General features: G+C 41.6%; 1 protein-coding gene across 4 annotated transcripts; it reads left to right on the plus strand.

Annotated features, from left to right (window-relative positions):
* Positions 1–4,716: 4,716 nt before the first annotated feature.
* Positions 4,717–26,017, plus strand: CBX1 (chromobox 1). 4 transcript variants are annotated; one of them, XM_027094835.1, is made up of 6 exons: positions 4,790–4,970; positions 7,391–7,492; positions 20,352–20,528; positions 21,005–21,182; positions 21,979–22,073; positions 24,496–26,017. In XM_027094835.1, the coding sequence occupies exons 2-6, from the start codon at positions 7,410–7,412 to the stop codon at positions 24,638–24,640; spliced, it is 678 nt and encodes a 225-aa protein (XP_026950636.1). In that variant the 5' UTR covers positions 4,790–4,970; positions 7,391–7,409; the 3' UTR covers positions 24,641–26,017. The 4 variants fall into 4 exon arrangements, with proteins under 4 accessions (XP_026950637.1, XP_026950639.1, XP_026950636.1 ...); XM_027094836.1 differs by lacking the exon at positions 7,391–7,492 and having other exon boundaries at positions 4,717–4,970; XM_027094838.1 differs by lacking the exon at positions 24,496–26,017 and having other exon boundaries at positions 4,787–4,970; positions 21,979–22,077.
* The last annotated feature ends 850 nt before the right edge of the window (positions 26,018–26,867 follow it).

Raw genomic sequence — 26,867 nt, forward strand, 5'->3', positions numbered from 1 at the left:
TGGCAGTGAAGAATACAAGTATAGGGACTTCCCTGGTGGCACAGTTGTTAAGAATCTGCCTGCTAACGCAGGGGACACAGGTTCGAACCATGGTCCCGGAAGATCCCACATACTACAGAGCAACTAAGCCTGTGCACCACAACTACTAAAAGCCTGCACTCTAGACCCTGCGAGCCACAACTACTGAGCCTGCGTGCTGCAACTACTGAAGCCCACGCGCCTAGAGCCTATGCTCTGCAACAAGAAAAGTCACTGCAGTGAGAAGCCCGCGCAACGCAACGAAGAGTAGCCCCCGCTCGCCACAACTAGAGAAAGCCCGCGCAGCAATGAAGACCCAACGCAGCCAAAAATAAATTTAAAAAAGAATACAAGTATAGTACAAGTTGGTGCCACACTGCCTTGATTCATCCTAATATGCCAGCAGTTTCATCCACTTTTCCACAATCAGTGAAAATACCAACACAATGAAAAAGAGCAAATAATGTCTTAATATCATCATGAAAATAGTTTTGACCATGCAGACTCCCTGAAACCATCTTAGGCACTCCCAGAGGGTGTGGATTATACTTGGAGAACCACAGAATATATCTGTAGAATGTATCCACTCATTCAACAAACATTTATTGAGCCCTTTCTATGGTCTAGGCACTATTTTAGGCATTAAAAGTAAAGCAGTGAGCCAAATAGGAAAATACCCTGATCTGCTGGAGCTTGACTCAATAAGTGTTTTAAAATAAATTCATTAAATAACTTTAATGAAATATAGGTTTCACAAATAGGCAGTGCCCCATCTCTGGCTCATTTTTTCAACATTAATTTCTAATACTTGATAATGGGGCCCATCTTTGTTGCACTTGAAATGCTAGCAAATCACAGCACTCCAAGCAGTGATCCCTTCACGTGAGAAAAACCAATCAGTGTCAGGGCTATGGGTGCATGATTTGAGAAGTATATGTAATTAGAGTCCAGTTACTACCTGGAAGTCACATGAGAATCAGACCGACCAGGGGAGGTAAGAGAGACAGATCGCTCTTAAGTATATTTGCCTTTTAAAAGAGAATGCTTGTTAACCCCAAATGAATAAAACTCTTTAACAATAGAATTTCAAGTAGTAGTCAAAATGAAACAAAGAATCTCATACCCATTAGGATGGCTGCTATCAAACAAAACAAAAAACAAGACAACAAACGTGTGAGGGTATGGAGAAATTGGAACTGTTGTGCACAGTTGGTGGGAATGTAAAATGGTGCAGCCACTGGAAAACAGTATGGATTTCCTCAAAGAATTAAAAATAGAATTACCAATGATCCAGCAATTGCACTTCTGGGTGTATAACCAAAGTAATTGAAAGCAGGGGCTGGAAGAGATATTTGTATACCCATGTTTACCTAAAACCTGGAAGCAACCCAAGTGCCTAACGACAGATGAATGGATAAGCAAAATTTGATATATACAAATGGTGGGGGCTTCCCTTGGTGGGGGCTTCCCTTGGTGGGAACTTCCCTGGTGGCACCGTGGTTAAGAGTCCGCCTGCCAATGCAGGGACACGGGTTCAAGCCCTGGTCCGGGAAGATCCCACATGCCGCGGAGCAACTAAGCCCGTGCGCCACAACTACTGAGCCTGTGCTCTAGAGCCCACGAGACACAACTACTGAAGCCCGCGCACCCCTGCTCCACAAGAGAAGGCACTGCAATGAGAAGTCCGTGCACCGCAACAAAGAATAGCCCCACTAGAGAAAGCCCATGTACAGCAACGAAGACGCAACGAAGACCCAACGCAGCCAAAAATAAAATAAATAAATGTATTTTTTTTTAATGGGACATTCTTCAGCCTTAAAAAGGAGGAAATTTTGACGTATGCTATACCATATGTCCATATGAATCTTGAGAACATTATGCTTATGAAATAAGCCAGTCACAAAAAGACAAATACTGTGTGATTCCATTTATATGAGTACTTAGAGTAGTCAAAATCATGAGACAGAAAGCAGAATAGTGATTGCCAGGGCCTGGAGGGAGGAATGGAAAGTTATTGTTTAATGGGTATAGTTTCAGTTTTACACGATAAAAAAAGTTATGGAGATGGATGGTGGCAATGGTTGCACAACATTATGAATGTATCTACCTTTTTTATGTTTTATATATTTTACCATAATTTTTTAAATTGTGGAAAAAATTAAACAAAGAATTTCAGACAGTGCAGAGGAAAATATTTTAAAAGTCCTGTATTTCTTCCACTCCTTAAATCACATTTCAGAAGCAGCTATCTATTGTACTTAAAACAACTACTGTGTACTGAGGGCCAGCTATGTGCCATTCCCTTTACACATTACTGTTAATCCTACAGAAATGCTGCATGTTAGGTCTTAAATAATACTTTCATATTTTAGATTTTCATGGAAGCTGCTGAGGCTCAAGAAGTTAAGCGGCTTGTCCAAAGTTACACAGCAGGCAAATAATAGAGACAGAATTGAATCCAGTTCAGCCTGATACCAAGTCCTTGTTCTTTTTTGCAACATCACACTTCCTCCTTTCCCCTCATTCCTGTGATTCTGGAAACTTCATATGACAGACATATTTCCTGTTGGGCACGAGCAATGTCACTTCGAATGTTGTCTTGAGCAAGATCATTATGACTGAGGTGCCATTACCCTTAGAAAGAAAAGAAACCCTGAAGGTCTGAATAGTTTGAAATGTCATCATTCTTATGGGAAGAGAAAAGAACTAAATCCACTTAATCCCAAAAGACTTTCAAAAAAGATTTTGTTAATGCAGAAACTTGGAGGCTTGAGAGTTTGACATCCATCCCTGGCAGAATTCCAGAACAGATGATTAACAAGAGAGCTCTTAGCTGATTGCAGATTAGCATAAACCTGGTGGCGCTCTGCTACCTAAAAAGAGAAGGTGACCTTTGACTCCCTTAATTCAAGAATGATGTAGAGCACCAGGGCCATGATGGCTCCCTCTACTTTGAAATATGCTTATAAGAGGCAGAATTTAACAAACTAGATGCGCTAGATCTGAAACTGTTGTCCTATGATATACAGTTTAAGAAAATGGTGACATTTAGCTTAGAAAAGAGAGACCTTAAGGAACATGAAGGCGGAATTTCAATACTAGAAATACAATATGAAAGAGGAATTAGGTTAACAGAAGAGAACTGTGTGCTGCTACAGAAGCCAGAAGTAAGGAAATAGATGGCATTTACATGGGGAAGCAGAATTCAGCTCAGTATGAGGAATTGGGGATAACAGCATTTTATACAGGCGGAAATATGGTTTTGGAGTTAGAAATAACATCAAATCTTGATTCCAACACTTTCTTGCTTAATGCCATTGGATAGATTACACAGCCTCTGAGACTTTTCTGCAAAATGCAAATAGCAATTCCACCTCCTGGGGTTGATGTCAGGATTAAATAACATTAATCAAGGACTTAACAAAATTCCTAGCTAGTAGCTAATAGTGTTACAACTAAGTTTCTCATCATTAAAATTATTAGAAACAGAATAGGGCACTTCAGGAGGGAATGAATAGATGAATTTTTGCCTCTTCATGGACACCCAACCCAAAAATGTCTCAGGAAGAACTGCCCTCTTCTCTGCTCTCACAGCTCTTTTAGCAAAACTGTTTTATGATATTGCTGGGCTGGGTTCTTACATGGCAATTCTCCAGAATCCTGCACAGTACCTGGCACAGCAAAACTGCTATATAAATGCAGACTCCTGCATTCTGGGGTGGAGTACAGTAGACTAGTTGCCTTTTTCCTTTCCCTCTGATTAGGAGGATGTTTGAATTCCAGGTAAGGGGGAAAACGTCACCTTGGTGGTAGAAGTTCTATTTAGTTCCTGATTGGATAAGGAAAAGTAGAGTAAGGGGGGGAGATCGAAAAACCCCACAAATATGATGTGAAGAAAAGAGACGAAGGAAATCTTGATCACCTACATTTTCTGTCAGGTAGGAGAAGAACATATTAATTCATTTAATCATTTAGTCAACAAATGTTGACTGACTACTGTATGCTAGGGATTGACTACTGTATGCTAGGGGCTGTACTGGGCCAAGGTTTCTGCCCTTACTGGAGTGGTGTTTTGAGTCCAAGAGAGAAGACAGACATGACAATAAAGTGGGGTGAATATTACGATAAGAGCGAATTCCCACGTGAGCGGGTTTGGGGACGGCAATCTAGTTGATATTAGAAGAATTAGAACACTTGTCCCAAAGAATAAGAAACATGTTTTTTTTGCCTATTTCTGTGTTTCTTTGGGGAGGCTGGGTGAGGGAGGGGTGTTCATGGATAATGGGGGTTTTGGCACTAAAGCCACCCATTGGTGCAGCCAATGAGATACTATGATGACACCTACCAGGCGGACCTACCCAGCCTAAGGGGTCAGGGAATGCCTCGAAAGGGAAGTACTGTAATCTCAACGCCGAGACGTAGGAGCCTTACAGAGATCTGGTGAGAAACCTGTTATAAGATGCAAAATTTTCAAGGATGTGAACTACTGTCCAGAAGTGGTTGATATTTCAGACCAAGCATCAGACTCTCTTGTAAAACCACACGTTTTAACTTTCTAGGTTGCAGCTTTCTAAACTGCAGTCGCTTCGGCGGCACTAGCTATCGAAGAACTAAGTAAAACTCGAAACCCTAGCAAACTGTGCGTGGCGCCGTGGAAGGCGCGCAGCACTTCGGGTCTTGTAGTCTGGGACGGACTTCGAGTCCCATAGCGCTGTGCGGCGGGACGTCGCGCCTGCGTGATGCGGGCGGCGGGCAGCGCAGAGTGCGAGGCTCTTTTGTTCGGCTGAGGGGAGGGCCGTTGGCCGGGGCCTGCGGTACGCCGCTTCAGTGAGGGGCTCAACCGCGGTCAACCGGCTTGTTGCTTTTCTGGTCGCCACTCCCCTGGCCGGCCCGACAAGACGCGCTAGTAGCGCGGCACCGATTTCTCTCGGGCTCGTGGGCGCTGCTCTGAGGTGAAGAGCCCGCTAGAGGCGGGGAAGCAGGGGGGAGGCGCGCGGAGGCGGCGGCGGCGGCGGCGGCGGGAGCCCTGGATGAGGGGCCGCGCGCTCGCGGCGGAGGTCGGGAGCGGGGAGCGTGTCTGAATCCCGCGCCCTTCCCGCGCCGAGCTCTCCGCCGGGCGCAGTGAGTAGGACGACTGGCGCGAGAAGGATGGAGAGGGCGGGGCGGCGTCTCCTGAGCCAGAAATTGAAGCGATTCTGGGTGGGCCGAGCACTTGGGGGTCGCCCTTCGGGCCTGGGTAGACCAAGACAATGCTCCTTGGGTTGGGTGGGCGGCTGCGGGATTGGGCTGGAGAGAAAACACTGGGTAAATTGGGAAGGGGACGGACGGGGCAGCCTGGATGCTTGGACAAGCGTAGGGAGCGTTGATGACTGCGAGACCCGAGGTTTAGAAATGTAACCTGAGAATATATTGGGTCCAGCCGGGGCTGCCAGAGGAATTCCTCTTGCAGGGCTGGGGAACGGTAACTTCGAGGAAATTGTAAGGGTGGGCCGGGCGGCCCAAAGTGTGCTACTGGGGGAAGAGATCTGTTGAATAAATCGAGGAAGGGGCTAGAAGGAGGGGTAGTTATTTGCCTGGCTTGGCTCGGGTTGGGGGGCGGGGGGAGGCGGGGAGAAGCTGTCAGGGCAAGTGGGGCGGAGGTCCCGAGAGCATTTTCTGTGAGGTGTGAAGAAGAAAAGGGGGAAACTGGCCACCCCTTGCTTCCTGGTTGATCGGCAGTAAGAATAATGTGTGAAGAAAAGATGGAACACACTTTTTTCCTTTTTCCAGATTTTCTACTACCTTCACTCCTTGATTCCTTTAGGGAGTTAAAAAGTCCAAGTGCAGCTCTTGCTTTGATTCATAATTAGTTCCATACGTTTTTATCTGAGATTGTTGCTGGTCACAATTTCACTGCGGTGAAATTGTAGAAATGTGTAGATGAGTTCATATTTAAGGAATGAAGTTAACTTAGTGAGAGATTATGAGACGGTGTGGGAGGTTGAGAGAGAAAGTGGAAAAGTTCGTGAGATTGTGAGGTTTTTTTCCTTGGACTCTTAAGTTTTTTAGGCAGCTTGTCCTTCCTGGAAAATTTGAATACGAAGGGAGCAGTACTTTACCCCTTTTCCAAAACTTCAGATGAAGATTTTTCATGGATTGTTGCTATATTCAGACATGTATTGGTTGAGCTCAATTAAGGTGGAATTTACAAAAAGATCAGTTACGCTAGAACCTCTGGCCAGGGGTAAGCTGTCCTCAAATGTGTTAAGAATCAGGTCGCCATTTTGGAATAGTTCTAAAAGGTCCAGGGTTTTGGAATGAATGCAGGAATACAATTGGGAAATTAGTGCCAGTGCTCCAAGGTGCTTACAGATATTTACATGGAAAGTGCTATGACTGAAGTGCACAGTGTTGGAATCGGCCACACCTTAATAAAGCTTCAAGGCAGTTCAGAATCTTCAGTCATTTCCAATTTTCCCTCTGGTGCCATTTTCTTCATTGGCTGCTATAACCTAAATTGTTTTTCACTAAAAATGTAAATATTGTGTAGCTTGGTGTTTCTAGCTTCTTGATTAAAGGAGACCAAGTATGGGTACCCTATCCTTCTGCATTTTGACTACAGGATACTAATATTTTTATAATCATCTAAAGAAAGGAAGCAACCATTATATCTTCTGGTGCCCATTTTAGAGACTAGGAAAATGTTTCTTTTTGAATTCACACCACTTAAAGAGAATTGATGAATTTTTGTCATTTTCTAGTAGTTTATCCATTGAAATCTTCCTTTTTCATATACTCTTTCTCGTGGTATAACAGGTTTTGCATTAGATTTGATGGCTTTTTTGCATCATAGGTTATTTCGCTGAAGAGTTTTTGGAATAAGATGCTAATGGCTAGTTTATGGCCTATATAAGATGGGGCCATGCTTCTTGTTCACTCAAGTGTCTGACACATTGTTGACCATTCATATTGTTGAATGAATGGATAGGGCTTTGAGATCTTTTCTGAGAATCCCATATTAGTAGAATGGCCTGATGTGCATTTATGTAATCAGTTGAATGGATAGGGCTTTGAGATCTTTTTTGAGAATCCCGTATTAGTAGAATGGCCTGATGTGCATTTATGTAATCAATTTGCCTGTTTTTGTTCTATGACGTTAGGCAGAGTAAAACTGTTGCCCTTGGCATGCTTGTCTTAGCCTATGTTTTTAATATACTCACCCTGGTATTAAATACAGAAAAGGTATGCAGACTGTGCAAGTGGCAGTTTTAAATACCTTAGGCAAGTACTAGGAGAGGACCCAGGTTCTGGGTTTCAACAGCAAGCTATATAGTATTTTGAATATTTTCTGTTATATAAGTATCTTGAAAAATCATTTGTGTCCTTTGTATAGAGTTAATAAGTATTTCTCAATGGCGATGTCTACTGAAAAATTGAATAGCCTTTCCACGATTAATTGGAGAAGTTGTTTGAATGAGGACAAAATTCTGATCCTGTAAGTATTTGAATAACTTGTTAAATCTTTCCTGCCTTTTAAGCTTTTATGATTTACTGACCAAAAGGGGGCAGCCTAATTTGTCTGTGAAATTGTGCCTTTCTTTAATAATAGCAAACACATTGAGGGCCTAACAGAACTATGGTATTTGAGAAGTTAATGTCACTACTCTGGTTTTGTTTTGTTGTCTATGAATCCTTTGGTCTCTGCTCTTATTCTGGTCTTGCTTTCTAATCACTTTTATTTCATTTTAAACTAAAATATTTGCTTCAGGTATCACTGTGTTCTACTAATATTTACAGATCCCTATGGCCTCTAAACCCAAGCTATATCTATAGTTTAATTTCTATCAGCACCATGAAAAGGAGTTAGCCAAGCTTCTGGACACGTCTCAGATAAAATTCTAATTTTATTCACACACTGGTATTCTAGTCCTAGATCCTGGAATTCGAGGACAGGGATTTCTTTAAAAATGAAACTCCTGCCCACCCGGTATGTGGCACAAGTTCTTGTTTTCTGCGCAGTAAAGTTTTCCATCTGGAAAGCATTTGCCTCACAAACAGCCACAGCTAACAAACTGAAAGCAGTTTGGAAACATGAGTTAGGAGGACTACAAACTGAATATACTACACATGCCTTCACCTGCCTTTTGATGACTGGTATGTAGTTGCTAATGCTCAGCAAGGATACTTACTTCTTTGCAGATCCGATTTATTTGCTCATCATTCCCTAAAAAGCTGACAACTTTGGACTTCTGTTCCCTCGTTATCTCAATCTGAGACATCCATTCTTATTGCCCATATAGGGTTCAACACCTTACACTGGGTCCAGACCTACCTTTGAGTGTCTGAGTAAAAATAGAAACAAAATGCTTTGGGAACCACAAGAAAAAGAGAAATAATATTTAGCTAAGTTGGGTAAGCATCATGGAAGAAGTAGCATTTGAGCTAGCTCTTGAAGGAGGGGTAGGATTTTGACTACTAGCCTTGGACAGGAGCACACTTCTTAATAATGAGCAAATCCATGCATGGAGGAAATGTGCAGGATATGTTCAGGTTGTACTTTTCTGTTTTGACAGGAGAATAGGTTTGTGAGGGAAGTAGGAGTATGGAATGGTTGGATCTAAAGGGTGTTAGATGTACATTGTGGAGTTTGGCCTTTTTTATAAGAAAGGAGGAGGAGACTTTGTAGAAAATTTTTTAGCAGTTACCTGCCACTTTCCTAATCAGTGTACTCCCACCTAAACTGGTTTACACACTGTCTGCCTCCGTTGCTTTTGTTAACAATAGTTCCTTGGGCTAAATCGCCTCCCTCCAGTCCAGTTTTTCAAATGCTATTGGAACCTTGCCTCAATCCCAGCTTTTCAAAACCTTTCTAATCACCCTAGCCATTTATTCTTCCAAGCCCCGGTAGTGCTTTGATGGCGGCTACTTCTTGCTTACATTTCTTTTCCTAATTACTGCATACTCCTGTCATTTCTTCTATTGAAATGAACTTCAATTGCATTTGTACCTTTCTGGTATGTTTTTAATCGTACAGTCCTGGCTCTGTGTCTTACCCTTGAGCGGGGGACTTGGGGAATTTTTCTTTCCTTCAGTAAGCCTTAGTTTCCTCGTTTGTGAAATGGGCTTAATAGAGATGTTGTGAGCATTGAATTAAGTGCCTTTCTATGCATTAAGTGTTAAGTATTCAGTAAAAGTTATTTTGTTATTACTAGTCCTTATGGGATTTTCAAAAGCCTCTACTTCCTGTGAGTCTGCATATGCTGCTAGCCTGGCCAAACAGTTCCATTTGCCTGGGTCTGAGGGGATTCCACATTCTGTGATGTGGAGCTTTCAGAAGCTTTCAGTGCTTTAGCTGGGATGAATTGGTCACCCTTTATTCCACCCAAGCTCTTAGTAAATCCTTATTGATTTGATTTGGTTTTTTAATAGATGGTATTAAAAGCTAGTAGAGCTGTAGTTATAAACTTTTATAGCCATTAACTGACTAGGTTAAACCTAAGCTAGAGGCAAAAGATGGGTAAGGAAAACAAGGAATGGAAAAAGGAGCTAGATGAAGGAATGAAGTGGGGAGTGAAATGCACGGTAATTATCATCTGGTCCTTGTCTGCTGCTCCCGCAATATAGCTCTTTCTACCTGGCCACACTTCTGTTCTTCAGATATAGCAAGCTCTTCTCACCCTAGGACTTTGAACCCACTATTCTTTAAATTTGGTACGTTTTTCTGATTTTTGATGAGTTGTCTCCTTGTCATTTGGGTCTCTGTTTAAATGTTACTTAATCTGAAGATATTTTCTTTATAGCATTTATCACTAATGTTTTCTTGCTTCTTGTCTGTGCCCTACTCTGCACACGCATGCATGCATGCATACACTCCCACTCATGCTGACTCATTTGTCCACATTAGAATATAAACTCTAAGAGACCAGGGATTTTGTCTGTCTTGTTCACCCTATTTGTCTAGTGTCTCACGCATAATAGGCACCCAATATAGGTAATTGTTAAGTGAATGAATACTGTAGGAGCATGTTCACAGGAAGAGTTAACCTAAACTTAGTCTGGGGCTTCGGGGAAGCTTCTGATGATGACATTTTTTTAGCTAAGGGAATTAGTCAAGTGAAGAATGGAGCAAAGGGCAAGGTAATTGTGATTGATAGGGTTAGGTGCAGTGGTCTTCAGCTCAAATGCCCACAGATAATGGTATGAAGAGGTCTGCATTTTTACATCAGTGGCTAGTATTGAGAATGAATTGGGTTGGGAGTTATCCAGGCAAGAGATGGTGGTTGCTTGGAATAGGATGGTAGTAGTGGGACTAGACAAATGTATAAATTAAAAGATATTTAAGATATAAAATCAACAGGATTTAGTAAGAGACTGGATATGGGGTTTGAGTGGGGAGAAATCAAGAATGTCATAATTTTGTCTTGAACTCAGTAAAAGCTATATGAATTCTTAGAAAGACCATTCATTTAATTGGGTGATGGGCCTTTTTTAAAAGTATATCTGTAAAATCAGAGCCTGAAATCACAACCTCTGAAGTTATAGAACTTTACTGTATGAATCATTAAAACTGACTTTTGGTATTTATGTAGTTCTTCAGATATCTTAAAATTCCTTTTGCAAATAATTCTGTTGAAATTTTCCATTGTTTGTATCCAGAATTTACTTCCTTTTTCTCACCTATCTTATCTGTCTTCATAGGAACATAGATTCCTTTTGCCATTTACTACAAGGGCTTTCTTACTTTGTTTTGCTGCCTGGGTGAGACAAAAGGAAGAACATAAGAAATTCCTACACTTTAGGTATATGAAATGTGATTTCTCCGATTCTGGCAGCTCTTCTATCTCAGTCTTCCAGAAATGAGATCTTGGTTTCTGTTTTATAATTATTGGTCATTCATACCAGTCAGACCTGGGTCCTTCTTGAGTGTGTTCTGGAGCTGCTCTGCTGTTTTGAGAAACCTAGCCAGGGGACTTCCCTGGTGGCACAGTGGTTAAGAATCCGCTTACCAATGCAGGGGACACGGGTTCGATCCCTGGTCCGGGAAGATCCCACATGCCACGGAGCAACTAAGCCCGTGCTCCACAACTACTGAGCCTGTGCTCTAGAGCCCGCGCGCTCTAGGGCCCACATGCCACAACTACTAAGCCTGCGTGCTGCAACTGCTGAAGCCTGTGCGCCTAGAGCCCCTGCCCCACAACAAGAGAAGCCCACGCACCGCAAGGAAGAGTAGCCCCCGCTCGCCACAACTAGAGAAAGTCTGTGCGCAGCAATGAAGACTCAACACAGCCAAAATATATTTAAAAAAGAAAGAAAAACCTAGCCATGAATTTCAGCCATATACATTGAACAAAAATGGTATTTTCTTAGAGTTCCTAATGCACTGGATTTCAGAGAGTTATCCTTACGCTTAAAGCAGTAAATAATCTAATGAAGTAGCTTATATATGCAAATATGTAAATAGATAATGAATGCCAGAAGGTCATAAAAGCTCACCTCAAAGGAATTCCATGAGAGTTGTTACACCAATTTTACAGATGAGAAAACTGAGTTATGCAGTAAATATATATAACTACCTATAAGCATAAAGTTTTGAGAGGTCAAGGACAGCAAAGATATCATGCTTCTGGTGCTCATACTAGCTTTCTTTTGGTGAAAGGAACTGTGAGGACCCTTCAGGCAGTGCTCTTCCAGTTTCATTTCTAGTACAAGAAAGGTCTAGAGTGAATGATGTTGAATGCGATGTAGAGGTTTTGTTTTCAAGAACATCAGTTATTACTTACTGTTCAGCCTTATTCTAAATTTTTATGGAGAAAGTAAAACGTTCACCTACCTTTTAGCTAACTATGAGAATTGATTTATGTCTGCAATAATGTATAATTTCACCTGAGGAATGTAGTTTCTGCCAGTCCTCTTACAGCAATGGCTTATATCCAAGGAATGCATCAGATCACCTAAGGAGCTTTTAAAGATGCAGGTGCCGTGGTCAAATCAACAGTGTTTGCAATAATAATAAATTGGAAACAACCGAAATTTTCATCATTAGGTAGATGGTTAGAGTATGGTGTGGCCATACAAGATGGAATACTATGCAGCTTAAGAATGGAGACCTTGGGCTTCCCTGGTGGCGCAGTGGTTGAGAGTCCGCCTGCCGATGCAGGGGACACGGGTTCGTGCCCCGGTCCGGGAAGATCCCACGTGCCGCGGAGCGGCTAGGCCCGTGAGCCATGGCCGCTGAGCCTGCGCGTCCAGAGCCTGTGCTTCACAACGGGAGAGGCCACAGCAGCGAGAGGCCTGCGTACCGCAAAAAAAAAAAAAGAGTGGAGACCTTTATGCAACAATGTCAGAGATGCATTACATTATATTAAAAGGCAAATTATAGAACTATAATAACTATTTTCACATATGTACATCTGGGTCAGTTTACATATAGAAGAACAGCTTTGACAGGTTTTGAGCCAGGGAACTTTGATTCCCTAATTGAATGTGAATACATGTATTATATTACAGTTAGAAAAACAAAATATTTTTTTAAATAATGCACATACACACACCCTACACTCTGACTCACTGGATCTGGGTATCTGTATTTATAAATTCCATAGGTGATTCTTATTCTCATGTAGGTGAAAGTTCTCTACTCAAGGTCTGCTTTCCTGTGAATTCTTTCTTAGTACAGATGGTCATCTCACCAGACCAGCATTCTAAATGTTTCACCTTAGTGTTTACCTCAAAAGGCCTACTGGTTTGTTTCAGAGGGCTGTAGCTGTTACCTTGTCCTCACATCTGGAATTTGACCTTTCAAGCTGGCAAGAAATCCGTATGGAAGTTCTGGGGTAGCCCGTTATAATTCATGTTTGTGATGGCAAGCAGGAGCTATGCTCACATTGTCTTCTCAGATCCTTCTCATATCGTTTCACTAGGACCAACTACAGGCATACCTTGTTTTATTACACTTCACTTTATTTGAAGATACTGCATTTTTTACAAATTGAAGGTTTGTGGCAACCCTGTGTCAAGTAAGTCTATCAGTGCCATTTTTCTAACAACATCTGCTCACTTTATGTCTCTGTGTCACGCTTTGGTAATTCTTGCAATATTTCAGACTTTTTCATTACTATTATATTTGTTATAGTGATCTGTGATCAGTGATCTTTGATATTACTATTGTAATTGTTTTGGGGTGCCACAAACCATGCCCATGTAAGATGGCGAAACTTAATCTGCCAGCTGTTCCCCAGTTTCTCTCCCTTTCCTCAGGCCTCCCTATTCCTTGAGATACAACGAATATTGAAATTAGGCCATTTAATAACACTGCAATGGCCTCTAAGTGTTCAAGTGAAAGGAAAAGTTGTGTCTCTCACTTTAATCAGAATCTAGAAACGATTACGTTTAATGAGGAAGGCATGTTGAAAACTGAGATACGCCAAAAGGTAGGCGCTGCTTAGCCAAGTTATGAATGCAAAGGAAAAGTTTTTAAAGGAAATTAAAAGTGCTACTCCGGTGAACACATAAATGATAAGAAAACAAAACAGTCTTCTTGCTCATATGTAGAAAGTTTTAATGGCCTGGATCGAAGATTAAACCGGTCACAGCGTTGAAGCCAGCAGAGGTTGGTTCATAAGATTTAAGGAGGAAAGCCATCTCCATAACATAAAAATGCAAAGTGAAGCAGCAAGTGCTGACATAGAAGCTACAGCAAGTTATCCAGAAGATCTAGCTAAAATAATTAATGAAGTTGGCTACAGTAAACGACAGATTTTTAGTGTAGATGAAACAGCTTTCTATTGGAAGAAGATGCCATCTAGCACTTTGTCGTAGCTAGAGAGGAGAAGTCAATGCCTGGCTTCAAGGGACAGGCTGACTCTCTTGTTAGGGGCTAATGCAGCTGGTGACTTTAAGTTGAAGCCAGTACTCATTTACCATTCCAGAAATCTTAGGGCCCTTAAAATCTACTAAATCTACTCTGACTGTGTTCTGTAAATGGAACAACAAAGCCTGGATGACAGCACATCTGTTTACAACGTAGTTTACAGCATGGTCTCCAGTCTCCTTTTTTGGTCTTAGCAACATGTGGTCCTTTTTTTCCAGACTGTTCTGTTTTCCAGTTTCTGACAAAAACTCTATTCAGCTTTTTCTATTGCCCAGTGCATCTCCTTAACAATAACTTTATCATTTTAAATCTTATTTCACATGAAAAAACTAATACTTGGTGTGAAAGGGGCTGCTGCACACAATAAAGTTATTTTATGCCCACTGTTGAGACCTACTGCTTAGAAAAAAAGATTCCTTTCAAAATATTACTGCTCATTGACAACATTTGGTCACCAAGAGCTCTGATGGAGATGTACAAGGTTAATGTTGTTTTCATGCCTGCAAACGCAGCATCATTCTGCAGCCCGTGGATCAAGGAGTCATTTTGACTTTCAAGTCTTATTATTTAAGAAATACATTTTGTAAGGCTGTAGCTGCCATAGATAGTGATTCCTTTGATGGATCTGGGCAAAGTAAATTGAAAACCTTCGGGAAAGGATTCACCATTCTAGATGCCATTAAGAACATTTGTGATTCATCGGAAGAGGTCAAAATACCAACACTAACAGGAGTTTGAAAGAAGTTAATTCCAAGCCCTCATGGATGATTTTGAGGGGTTCAAGACTTAAGTGAAGGAAATAGACATGTGGTGGAAATAGCAAGAGAACTAGAATTAGAAGTGTAGTCTGAAGAGTGACTGAATTGCTGCAGTGTCATAATAAAACTTCAGCAGGTGAGTTGCTTCTTATGGTTGAGCCAAAAAAGTGGTTTCTTGAGACAGAATCTACTCTTGGTGGAGATGCTGTGAAGGCTGTTGAAATGACAACAAAGGATTTAGAATATTATACAAACTCATTTGATAAAGCAGCAGCAGGGTTTGAGAGGACTGACTCCAATTTTGAAAGAAGTTCTGTGGGTAAAAGGTTATCAAACAGCATGAATGCTACAGAGAAATCAGTTCGTGAAAGGAAGAGTCAGTCAGTGTGGAGAACTTCATTGTTGTCTTATTTTAGTAAACTGTCACAGCCACCCCATCTTTCAGAATGCACCACCCTAAATCATTCTGCAGCCATCAACATCAGGGCAAGACCCTTCCTTCATTAGCAAAAAGGTTGACTTGCTGAAAGTTCAGATGTTGGTTAGCATTTTTCGCTGTATTCTTTAAGGTAGTATGTATATTGGTTTTTTAGACATAATGCTATTATTGCTTAGTAGACTACAATATAGTGTAAACTTTTATATGCACTGGGAAACCAGAAAATTTGTGAGTCTCGTTTTATTGCAGGGGTCTGGAGGTCTGCCTGTATTCAAAACCAGAATGCTTAATCCTGTGTCTGATACTTCACTGCCTCTGCCTGCAAGTAGCATTGTTCCTCCTTTCCATTTTCTAGCTCCTAACTGTAGGAGTGGAGGGGGTATCCAGGAGAATTGCAACTGTGCTTTTTCTTTCTCTTAAAAGAACTATGAGTTCATGACTCTTGCTTCAGATTTACACTATTCCTGGATTTATTGGGACACTGTAGAAGAATTTGGGGTTCTTAAAATTGGCATTTTCTCAGTAGTTCTCTGTAGCCTACTTGCTAGGCTACAAAAATTCAAAACTTCTGCACCATCTAGCACTTGTCAATTTAAAAGACTGAGAAGACTGCTGGGGCCCTAAAAACCAAAGCTTTGCCACTGCCTGCTGATTTAATTAACAATGTATACCTTCCATATTCCAGTAACCAATAAAAAATCATTGGTTTTTAAACACCTATACATATTCTAAGGTCTTTTTTGAAAGAAAATCATTATCCACACTTCCTTATTTACTGATGACAAATTGTAGAGAGGACTGAAGTCAGACCTTTCAGTCCTGTCCTCGTAGAGGCTGGAGGGAAATTTCTCCTGTAAGTGTGTAGCTAGCTCCTAGTTCTGTGTGTGCAGCAGGGCCATTAGCCCAGTCCTGCTGGGAGATGTCCACACTGAAGTGATGTATTTTTTGTTAATTGTGTGACCTTAGAAGATTTATTTCATGTAAATTTATTGTGTTATCTCTGAGGTGTCAATAACATCTGAATGGCTTATTTTATAGGATTGTTTCAAAGATCAAATGAGATAACATGGTAGCACTTTGTAAACTGTAAAGTGCAATACAAATGTAACGTATTATTTTTCTAGGCATCTTAAAATGTAGCAGACCCAGTAGATATTTAGGTAAAATTGTAGCAGCTTAACTAGGTTAAGGATTTTTTGTCTGAAACATCGTGATGAGCCTTAAGAAGACTTTTTTTTTTTTTTTTTTTTGGGCTACGTTGGGTCTTCGTTGCTGTGTGCAGGCTTCCTCTAGCTGCAGTGAGTGGGGCTACTCTTTGTTGCGGTACGCAGGCTTCTCATTGCGGTGGCTTCTCATTGCGGTGGCTTCTCTTGTTGCGGAGCACGGGCTCTAGGCATGCGGGCTTCAGTAGTTGTGGCACACAGGCTTAGCTGCTCCGTGGCATGTGTGATCTTCCCGGACCAGGGCTCGAACCCATATCCCTTGCATTGGCAGGCAGATTCTTAACCACTGCGCCACCAGGGAAGCCCCCTTAAGAAGACTTGTCCAAGGATTCTTTTCTAATCTTTTTATTTATTTATTTAGCTGCGCTGGGTCTTCGTTGCAGTGCAAGGGCTTCTCTAGTTGTGGCGCGTGGGCTCAGTAGTTGGCGGCGCACGGGATGCATTGCGGTATGTGGGATCTTAGTTCCGCGAACAGGTATCAAACCCAGGCCCCCTGCATAGGGAGCACGGAGCCTTAACCACTGGACCACCAGGGAAGTCCCTAAGATTTCTGAGTTAATTTAGAACTGTTCGCCCTTGTGTACATCTTGTGATGTTCTAGTATATACCTTGACCCTTTGTTCAATGATTATGGCACTTTTTATGCCATAATTTGGTTGCCAGGATATTTAGGGAGAGTGGCAAATAGCATTGAATAAAGGCATTTTTCCATTATGCTACTACGCTGATCTGAGTTACTTTGAATATCCTTGCCAAGCAATTCCAGTTGAAAGCCCTCCTTCCAGATGTCACTGCTGGTATTTGGAGATTGCCATATTCAGGGAGAGGTGGTCTCTTGAAATAATCGATTTGGAAACTATATGCAAATAATTGGCCTGTCATAATATTTAAGGGAGCTCTTGGCTTGTCTGAAGGTGCTATCGATAGATTCTGTAGGAAGAGTGGGTTGTGTATTTAATCCACTTCTCTACTGATTTTGACAAATGGTTTATTCAGGACCCCAGAGAAGTACCTATAAATAAGGAAAACACTCACACTGGGAAGCCTGGCTGAGAGTCTCCAATATAAAGAGAATCCAATCCCTGGAGGTAAATGCTGGGATGAGCCAGTTAAGAAAACTCAGAAGAGAGAAATGGAAGTGTGTTTTCTACATTCTTCACTTCTCATTTGAGTTGCTCTTAGGACAATGAATTTAAGTGAGTAAAGATGAAAATCAAGCGGTCTCACTCTAGATTTCCCTATTTGGGGGTTTTCTTTACCTAACCTAAAGGATTATATTCTTATGCTATGACTCTTTCTCCTTGAGGCCATGCTAACGATAAAGGGAGGGGAGGCCTGCAGTAGCTAGAGATGAGCTAGAAGCTGTCCCTACCTTTTTGTTTTGTAGTAACAGGATCAGATGGGCAGGATTCAGTGTTATTTCTTTTTGTAAGACAAATGTAGCTATTAATGTAGATAACACAGAGCCTTCAATATCTCTGAATTCTGAAGGCAGAGTGATAAGACTGCCTTTCCTTTACTTTCTTAAATTTAATTACTTGGGAGAGGGGTTATTAGGGGACAGTTACTGGTTTGGGGTTGTCTGTAACCCGTTGTTTTTCTGTCTGTTGAGAAAGGGAGTAGCTTCCAATTTCTGAGTCCAAACTAATGTAGGGAGTTGTGGTACCCTTTGTTATTGAAAGGTGATTGTCAATTTATTTTTCTTTGCACATTAACTGATGCATGAATCTTGCCACCCCTTCAACTGACAGTGAAAGGAAGCAAGCAAGGAGTAGCACTTGTTCTTCGGAGCAAACACTACTGCATTTATCCAAAAGAAAAATTAGACTTTTTTTCCTTTCCTTATAACACTTGTCATGGCAATCAGATTCTGAAAACCTGAAAGTATCTCCCTCCAGGAAGAAGCAACAGGCTCTGAATCAGAGGCACAATGAAGCTAGCCAATAATTAGCAAAAGGTGACATTCAATACACTGATTAGTCTGTTCAGTAACAATAAAAGGAAAACTCATGGCACTAAAAGATGGGTTGGGGAGGGAAGGAAAGCAGAATCTTTGGTATGTAAATGGAGAGAAACAGTCTCAGTGCAGATGTGTGTTTTGAACTGTGTGGACAGGGGCATTGGGTGTGGCCTTAGGCCACACTGAAAGCATCTCAGAAAACTTTGTGTGTATGCCACTCAGCAAAAGTTCAGAATACCTTTAGTGGAAGAGGTATCTATATTTTTTTCTTACCAGACATTAGGTTTCAGGAAGACAGGGACCATTACTTACTCTCTTGAATCTCCAGTCTCCAGCAATGCAGAATTTTCTAGTAGCCAAATGTTTGTTGTTTCAGTAAGTCAGCATTGCTTATATATGCAGACATGAGAATATCTCAGAGTATAAACCTAAATAAGCATCTGTAGATACTATAACTGATTCATATTGATGAGCCTGACTTTTAGTAAAGGTTTGTTATATTTCATATAGTCTATAGATGAACTCTTTCTAAAATACATTCTGTCTACACGTGCCAATTTAAAACTATTTAGAAAAGCCTACTTTCACTGACTCCTTTTCCCAAGGATGCTAGGAATAACCAGTTTAAACCCCAATTAGCATTGCCTTAAATTCAAACATGAAACATGGTAGTAACTACTTTCTTGTCTTGGATCATCTGCCATACTCTTGGTTGTTTGTATTTCCTTCTGGGCAGCTAATGTATCTATCAATTTGTAGACTGCAGCCAGTTTTGTAGATCAATTTTGTTGTATAGGTATCTTATGGCGCCACCTACTGACACATTTGTAATCATAAGGCTTTATGCTTACCAACAGTCAAGAGTTGTATGAAGGACTAAAGAAGATAGATTTATAGGGGACTGGAATTTTAGCACTGGAAAAACCCTTAGAGGTTACCCAGCCTGATGATATATTTTACAAAAGAATAAATTCAGGTTCTGTTATCTGTGATACCCACCTTTTTTCCCCCATTTATTTCCAAATCCATTTAGAGAATCCCATGGTCATTCTGGCATTTTTATGAATCCTTCTCAGCCTTAGAAATAAAAAGTAGAATAAAAAGTTCACAAGAAACTTGAGAATTATAAATTAATGGTGGCATTCAGAAAAGACTACATAAAGAACCTTAAGGGGACTCAAAAGAGATTGTGTTTAACAATGCAGAAGAATTGCTTATATTATATATGCATATACAGAAGGGAAAATTAAACTAGATGTTTAATAAATAGGACAAGCCATTTCCCTTAGTAAAAATCCAAGTCCAATACTGTGATGAAATTGAAAAACATTCAGAGAATTAGAAAGTATGGATCAGAGGATTATATGTATATAGGTTTGATGTATAGACCTTATTTTTAGGAGAATTGCTTTTTTTTCAAATTAGTGTAATATTTTAGATACCATAAGTAAAGGGGTATTGGGAGCTTTTTTAACTTAGGAGGAATGGGTATAAAAGTTTTAAGTGGATATGCAAGAATAAAGAAGTTTTGCTGTGAGATTAGTTGGGGCTGTTTTAGAAAACTAACTTTCTAGCTGAACATAGAAAACTCTTGGGTATTGAAGATGAATAGGCATAACATTTATTGAAGCAGAATGCACTGTTTTTTGTAAGATTTATTTATTACTTATTTATTTTATTATTTTTGGCTGCATTGGGTCTTAGTTGCGGCATGCGGGATCTTCGTTGAGGCATGCGGGCTCTTCGTTGCAGCACACAGGCTTCTCTCTGGTTCTGGCGTGCGGGTTTTGTATCTAGTTGTGGCACTCAGGCTCCAGGGTGTGTGGGCTCTGTAGTTTGCGGCACACAGGCTCTCTAATTGAGGCGCACGAGCTCAGTAGTTGTGGCACATGGGCTTGGTGGCCCCATGGCATGTGGGATCTTAGTCCCCTGACCAGGGATCGAACCCATGTCCCCTGCATTGGAAGGTGGATTCTTTACCACTGGACCACCAGGGAAGTCCCAAGCGTGCACTATTAAAATCATCGATGATGTCCCTGGTTTTATCCAAATATTCTCCTAAGAGTGTACCCTAATGTCCTTTTTATTTCCTTTATCATTTTAGCAGCGTCACCCTTTATACCAGAAAGCTGGCGGGCACTATGGGGAAAAAACAAAACAAGAAGAAAGTGGAGGAGGTGCTAGAAGAAGAAGAAGAAGAATATGTGGTGGAAAAAGTTCTTGACCGTCGAGTGGTAAAAGGCAAAGTGGAGTACCTCCTAAAGTGGAAGGGGTTCTCAGAGTAAGTTTCATTGACCCAGGAAAATCCATTCATTTGGTCACCAACTATTTCTCAGGAGACTGGTAATGTGCATGACCCAGGGTGCACTGATGGGTACGTTGTGACTCAGGCCTGGCCTTCACAGCTTATAGTTTAATTAGGAAAATGACCTACATGTACAAAGTGCTATCATGCAAGACTGATTTCTGATGAGCAGTTTTGTGTGTGGCTTTACACTGATCCAAGTTTGCAAAGAGAGAGTAACTTTCTTTTGAAGGAGGCAAGTTTCTAAGCTTTCAATTTGTACTAAAAAGCCCCCTACTGCCTCCCAAAAAATGTCAACTTTGTCAGGTTCTTGGTCTTGGACAGAATCCAGTTATATTTTATCATTAACTCCTCTGTTCCAAGGACACCAGGTTTTGTCCTCCTGTGCTTCTCCTTAGTGTGAGTGTGCTAACTTTGAGTGGAAATTGTGACTTGTGTGCCTCTGGTTTCAGTGAGGACAACACATGGGAGCCAGAAGAAAACCTGGATTGCCCTGACCTCATTGCTGAGTTCCTGCAGTCACAGAAAACAGCACACGAGACAGATAAATCGGAGGGAGGCAAGCGCAAAGCTGATTCTGATTCGGAAGATAAGGGGGAGGAGAGCAAACCAAAGAAGAAGAAAGAAGAGGTAAGGCTCGAAGTAAGAATTTTTACTAGCCTAGAATTCATGCTGCTGTCAAAGAAGCTGAAAGATAATTTAAGCACTTTTGTTCTGCTGCTCCTTAGATCTCAGCAGCTGGCTCTCAATCCTTTTGGAATGTTAGATAGGCTAATGCTTTAAAAATGTTTGAGAGGGGCTTCCCTGGTGGCGCAGTGGTTGGGAGTCCGCCTGCCGATGCAGGGGACACGGGTTCGTGCCCCGGTCCGGGAAGGTCCCACATGCCGCGGAGCGACTGGGCCCGTGAGCCATGGCCGCTGAGCCTGCGCGTCCAGCACCTGTGCTCCGCAACGGGAGAGGCCACAACAGTGAGAGGCCTGCGTGCCGCAAAAAAAAAAAAAAAAATGTTTGAGGGTTCAATCTCATGAAGCCACATAATCTACTCTTATTTTATGTGAGGTTCAAGAACAGTAAGTGCAAGGGAATTCATTCCTGTGAGGAGATGGCTGTCAATGTTTTAATCATTACAGGTTTTAATCTATTCAATACCGTAAAGTAAGGTACCTTTCGAGGGTGAAGAACAGTTGTGAACATTTATTTTGCTTGAGATGTGGGTCCCTTTTTACATATGGGGAAACCTCAAGCACTTCAAAACTCGACGGAATAATCACTCAGAAGGATTCTAAAAGGCTTGTGACTTAGAGCCAAAGATTTGGTGAAATATTGGCAAAAGGGTTTGATAACATTGTCAGAGAAACAGGAGTTGCTCCAGTCCAGATAACAGTCCCATATAGTTAAAATTGTTCCATCTCTGTGGTTTTTACAGTCAGAAAAGCCACGAGGCTTTGCCCGGGGTTTGGAACCAGAGCGGATTATTGGAGCTACAGACTCCAGTGGAGAACTCATGTTCCTGATGAAATGGTGAGTCTGCCAGTGGCTCTGTGTGGTTGTTTTTTTCTTCTCCACATCTGTTCCATGCCAGAGGAAAAGAGCTGGACCTTCAAAATTCCAGTCGCCCAGGTGTGAAATCTTTAAGATGGCATAGTCCTTCGATAGTGACCCTCGGCCTGACTGCCAACCTGGACTCGTGAGTTACAGGTAGGGGCCCTTAGGATTCTTGGATCTTTGCCCATTTTTTTTTTAGGAGGTGGGAGACAATCTGGAGTACAGAGGGTATGGGGAGGAATCACATTTCACTCATGTAAATAAAGGGGGAAAAAAAGAAATGTGATTGAACCACCCTCCCCTTCCACCACCTCCTTAATAAAGATCGGGCTGGCCCCAGGATCAGAAATTCTGTTAACTTCTCAGGGTTAGGAAAGAATTTCTGTAGCTCTTCCTTTGTCCTTGACTGTTAGATCCTCTCCAGTTTGTGCAGATTCTACAATTGCAGTATCTGCCAGCAGGGGTCAGCAAGGCCCCTTTACTATACTAAGCATACAGAGAAGCCTGCTTTTTTCCATTATAAGTATAAATACCAGTGGTGGTAGTACTCCATGAAACAGCTTAATGAAAGCAGTTGTCTTGAGAATCTTAAGAACTGTAATTAACCCAAAATTCTCTATAATTTCTCTATTCTCTGTCCAAAAGGAAAGCTTTCTTCCCTTTTTCTTGCTTGTTGGAAGTGCTTGTTCTCCTCCCCCCCAAAGTGAAGCTCAATCATTGTCCTTAAAATATAAATTAGGAGTGAATAATCCTAAGCTTGTGCCAAAGAAGGCAGCATTCTAGGGGCTTTGTCCTTTTGTCAGTCTAGAACCTTCTCGGAAACTCATATCTGTACTAATTCCTCTCCTTTAGAAGGTGGCAGGAGAGGCCTAACTTGAACACTGAAAGCCTATGGCACAACCGGCTAAAGCTCTTTTTTTTTCCCATGCACTCCCTAGGTGTTTACTGACTCTGACCTTCTTTTAGCTTATTTATTGCTAGCCTGTAGGAGAAAAGTTCATTTTTAAGGTGCTGCATATGGGAGAAAGGAATTAATACCAGGACTTATTCAGTCCAACTAGAATACACTTTCTCTGGCTGCATGTGACCAGTCTGAGTAATGGTAGCACCTCCTTATTGCTTGACACTACATTCCTTTGGTTCACTCACTAGTGTGTAAAGATTATAGCTGAATGTAACTCTGCAAGTTAAGATTGGATGTTGATTATTAAACCAAGTTCACTTTAAAGTGATTTTCCTAGAGAATGGAGATACTTGTTCATTTCCCAAAGTAGCTATTTTTCTGTGCAGTGAAAAGACTGAACTCTTACTTCAAAGGCTGTTGTTGAATTGTCAACAAGGGGCAGCCTGCTTCAGGTTCCCATGCTGTTATACTCCTTTTCCTTCCCATTCTCTTGTCTGTTTTTCAAAATCATACCTTACTGGCTTACTCTTCCCTGGTTCCGTGGGGCTGTGTGGCTTTGGTGTACCTGTTGCTGGAGTTCTGGAAGTTTGGGGTAGTGTCTCGTCAGAGATCCCATCATATATATCTATCTGCTGCCTGCCCTATGCTATTGCTTCCATCTAGGATGTTCCCAATGACCTGAAGATAGCTTACCCCTAAGTCCCTTGTAATATGTATGTGGTTTTCAATTTCTGAGAACATTTTAAAATTCAGAAAAAATATGGAGAATTATGTAACAGTCCCTTTATTTTCTATCTCCCAGTTTTGAAGCACCATTTCAAAGCACCTGGGAGTTGTGGCCTGTCTGTGAGCATGGCACTTGGTAGTGTTAAACAGTATGATTATGAGTAAGCAAGAAAGTGTCCACCTGCATTGGCTCTGGTCAGTGCCAAATTGGTATTAAATCTTACTATCCAACATGGTATTAAATCCTATTACCAAGCCAAGATCTCTCCATGGGCTTTTAGCAGCTGGGATATGGCTTTGGAAGAGTATGGTAGCCTCTCTTATTTCCTCAGAGAATAAATTTTTTAAAAAATTTATTTTTGGCCGCATTGGGTCTTTGTTGCTGCATGCGGGCTTTCTCTAGTTGCGGTGAGCAGGGGCTACTCTTTGTTGCGTTGCGGTGTGCGGGCTTCTCATTATGGTGGCTTCTCTTGTTGCAGAGCCACAGGCTCTAGGCGCGTGGGCTTCGGTATTTGTGGCACACGGGCTCAGTAGTTGTGGCTTACGGGCTCAGTAGTTGTGGCGCACAGGCTTAGTTGCTCTGCAGCATGTGGGATCTTCTGGACCAGGGCTCGAACCCACGTCCCCTGCATTGACAGGCAGATTCTTAACCACAGCGCCACCAGGGAAGCCTGGAATTAATATTTTAAAAGCCCAAGCCCTTGGGTGATCCAAGTTAGGAGACCACTAGCACCTGGTCTCAAAGTCTCTTTGTGCTTTGTTCTGCAGGAAAAACTCTGATGAGGCTGACCTGGTCCCTGCCAAGGAAGCCAATGTCAAGTGCCCACAGGTTGTCATATCCTTCTATGAGGAAAGGCTGACGTGGCATTCCTACCCCTCGGAGGATGATGACAAAAAAGATGACAAGAATTAACTCTCCTGAGTACCAGCCCCTGTCACATCTGACTGTGGGTTTCAGGTGGGGAAAGAAGGAGATCTACTTGTCTTGACACCGTAGAGGGGGCTTGAGAAGATGTCCTTTGAAGAGCCAGTATAGTTTCTGTGCCCTACAGCAGCCCAAGTGCTTTAAAGCCGCTCCATGCTGTATAGTTTGCACACCCATCCCAGTGGAGGGGAAGGAGGGTCAGTGTTTCAAGGCAACCCATTCTGAACTTTGCTGAGAAAAGCAAAGGGCCTTCTATGAAGGACAAAACTTGCAGAATGGGATGTGGGAGAGCAAAAGATACTGCAGATCTTCAAAGAGCATCTCCACAACCCACAGCCTTCTTCCCAATAGTGTTAACTCTGCATTTTTACAGCGTAGCATGTATGTAGTTTTTGGCTATTTCTGGTGTGTTATTTGGGGTGGGAGGGATGGGGTGGGGAAGAAGGGAGATGGGTTAGGATCATTTTTGTTAAAATTTGGGGCCTGTTGGGGGGAAATGGTGAAAGAAAGGAAAGAACAACTAATGATGATTTGGTTCTGTGTCCAGAATATTTCATCCTTTCAAAAAATGTCATTGGCAACCTAAATGAGGACTGTGAGAGACTGTTTAAAAGCTGTGAATGCCTGAAACTTAGAAGCCAAGGTGTTGCCTGCCTGAGCTTAATGCTGTTCCCAAAAAGCATTAAGCTTTGGTAACTTCTTAACTTCCCAATTAAGAAGTTACCAAAGCCGCCATTTGGGGGATGGAAACTGGTTGAGGAAAAGTCTTATTGGAGTGTATACACAGGCAGATCATTCTGTCTTAGAGGTGCTAATTCTTGAAATCGACAAGAAGACCCTTTCTTTTCCAATTTTGAAGTTATAAATATCAGCTTCTCCATCCAAGCCACTGGCTGAAGTATTTGGGGAAGGGCAGAGGGTGGTATAGGAGATGGGAGAGTAGGCAAAGACAAGGGCCGGTGCTCTTAGGGTGGAAAACTCTTGGAGCCTCTGTTTTTTGAACTTTGAAACCATTGGTGGCAGGGTTCAGTCACTGACAGCACAAGTTCACTGAGTCACTTCAAGAGTTGAATGATTTCTGAAGCCCTGGTCTCAGGAGATTAAATTTTCATACTGGGGCAGTGGTTCACTTTAAAACAAAACACATTTTTTTAATCCTAAGAATTAACTAAAACCCAAAATGCTGTCTTGAATCATGAGATCCATCAGTTCTTGACATCATTTAGACCTGCATCTAGAACTCCGTTGTAAAATCTTTTTAGGCATGTGTTAGGTTTCTGTGAAAACTTTTGTTTTTAAATGTTAAACTTCATACCAACACTGTCAGTTTTTGTCTTAATAAAACTATAGATTTATAATCCTTGATTTTTGTCTTGTCTTGCCAGAAACACTCCTTGCCTTATTATTATTTTATAGATTAAGCCTCTTTGGGAACAACTTCCACACTTGAATGGTTTTATTTCTTAAATACTGTAGGCTTGAAAATCTAGTGTCTGGTGTGGATCTTTCTTTGACACTGAGCATTTATAATTGATACAGAGATTATAAAGATTGTCGCATCATTCTGTCTTCATACTGCTCAAAGTTCGTTCAGCACTCTGTGACCTGATAGCACTTCCAAAATATGATACGTTTGGAAATACAGGTTTTGGGGTTAGGTTTAGATCCTGGCTCAGGTATTTCATAGATTTGTGTGACCGTAGCTAAAGTCAGCTTCTCCAAACTTTTCAGGAATTGGTCCTGTGTTTGATCAGTGAATTAAAATGTCATCCATTTTCTTAACATCATTTTCTGCCTATAATTCTAGAGCCAAAATGGGACTAGATTCTTGTCAGTTATAAAAGGGGAAATAGGATTTCCACTGAGATCAGTTCAGCTCTACGCATTAGTGCAAAGCATTTGTTCCAAATAAACTGAGTGTAGGTATACTTTTTTCAGAAAGCCTCCTAGGAGTTTAGGGAGACATAAATGGAGCTGGAGAGGTCTTCCTCTGCAGAGGTCTGAGTGTGTCCTTGTAGTTGGCAGCAGCAGAGCAGTCTGTAGCTAGTTAAGAGAGTTGGGGTGGGCAGATATATCTGGTTCTGTTCTCCATCATCAGATGCACTGAAATTAGCCTTCAGTCTTGGTGCTTGTCCAAGATGGGGTGCTATTCAGCTTTAGCCTTAACCTTTGGAACCTATTTCACTGTCACTGCTGGCATTCCTGAGCTCTTTTA

The sequence above is a fragment of the Aethalodelphis obliquidens genome, unplaced genomic scaffold, assembly GCF_003676395.1.
Source record: "Aethalodelphis obliquidens isolate GAN/ISIS:26980383/991018 unplaced genomic scaffold, ASM367639v1 scaffold89, whole genome shotgun sequence".
NCBI classification, from domain to species: Eukaryota; Metazoa; Chordata; class Mammalia; order Artiodactyla; family Delphinidae; genus Aethalodelphis; species Aethalodelphis obliquidens.

Bases quoted from the DNA above. Each gene is read 5' to 3' on its own strand.
- CBX1 (XM_027094835.1), top strand. From the start codon at position 7,410: ATGGCGATGTCTACTGAAAAATTGAATAGCCTTTCCACGATTAATTGG. The intron at 7,493-20,351 runs GTAAGTATTTGA...TTATCATTTTAG, and splicing joins GAGGACAAAATTCTGATCCT to CAGCGTCACCCTTTATACCA. The intron at 22,074-24,495 runs GTGAGTCTGCCA...TTTGTTCTGCAG, and splicing joins CTCATGTTCCTGATGAAATG to GAAAAACTCTGATGAGGCTG.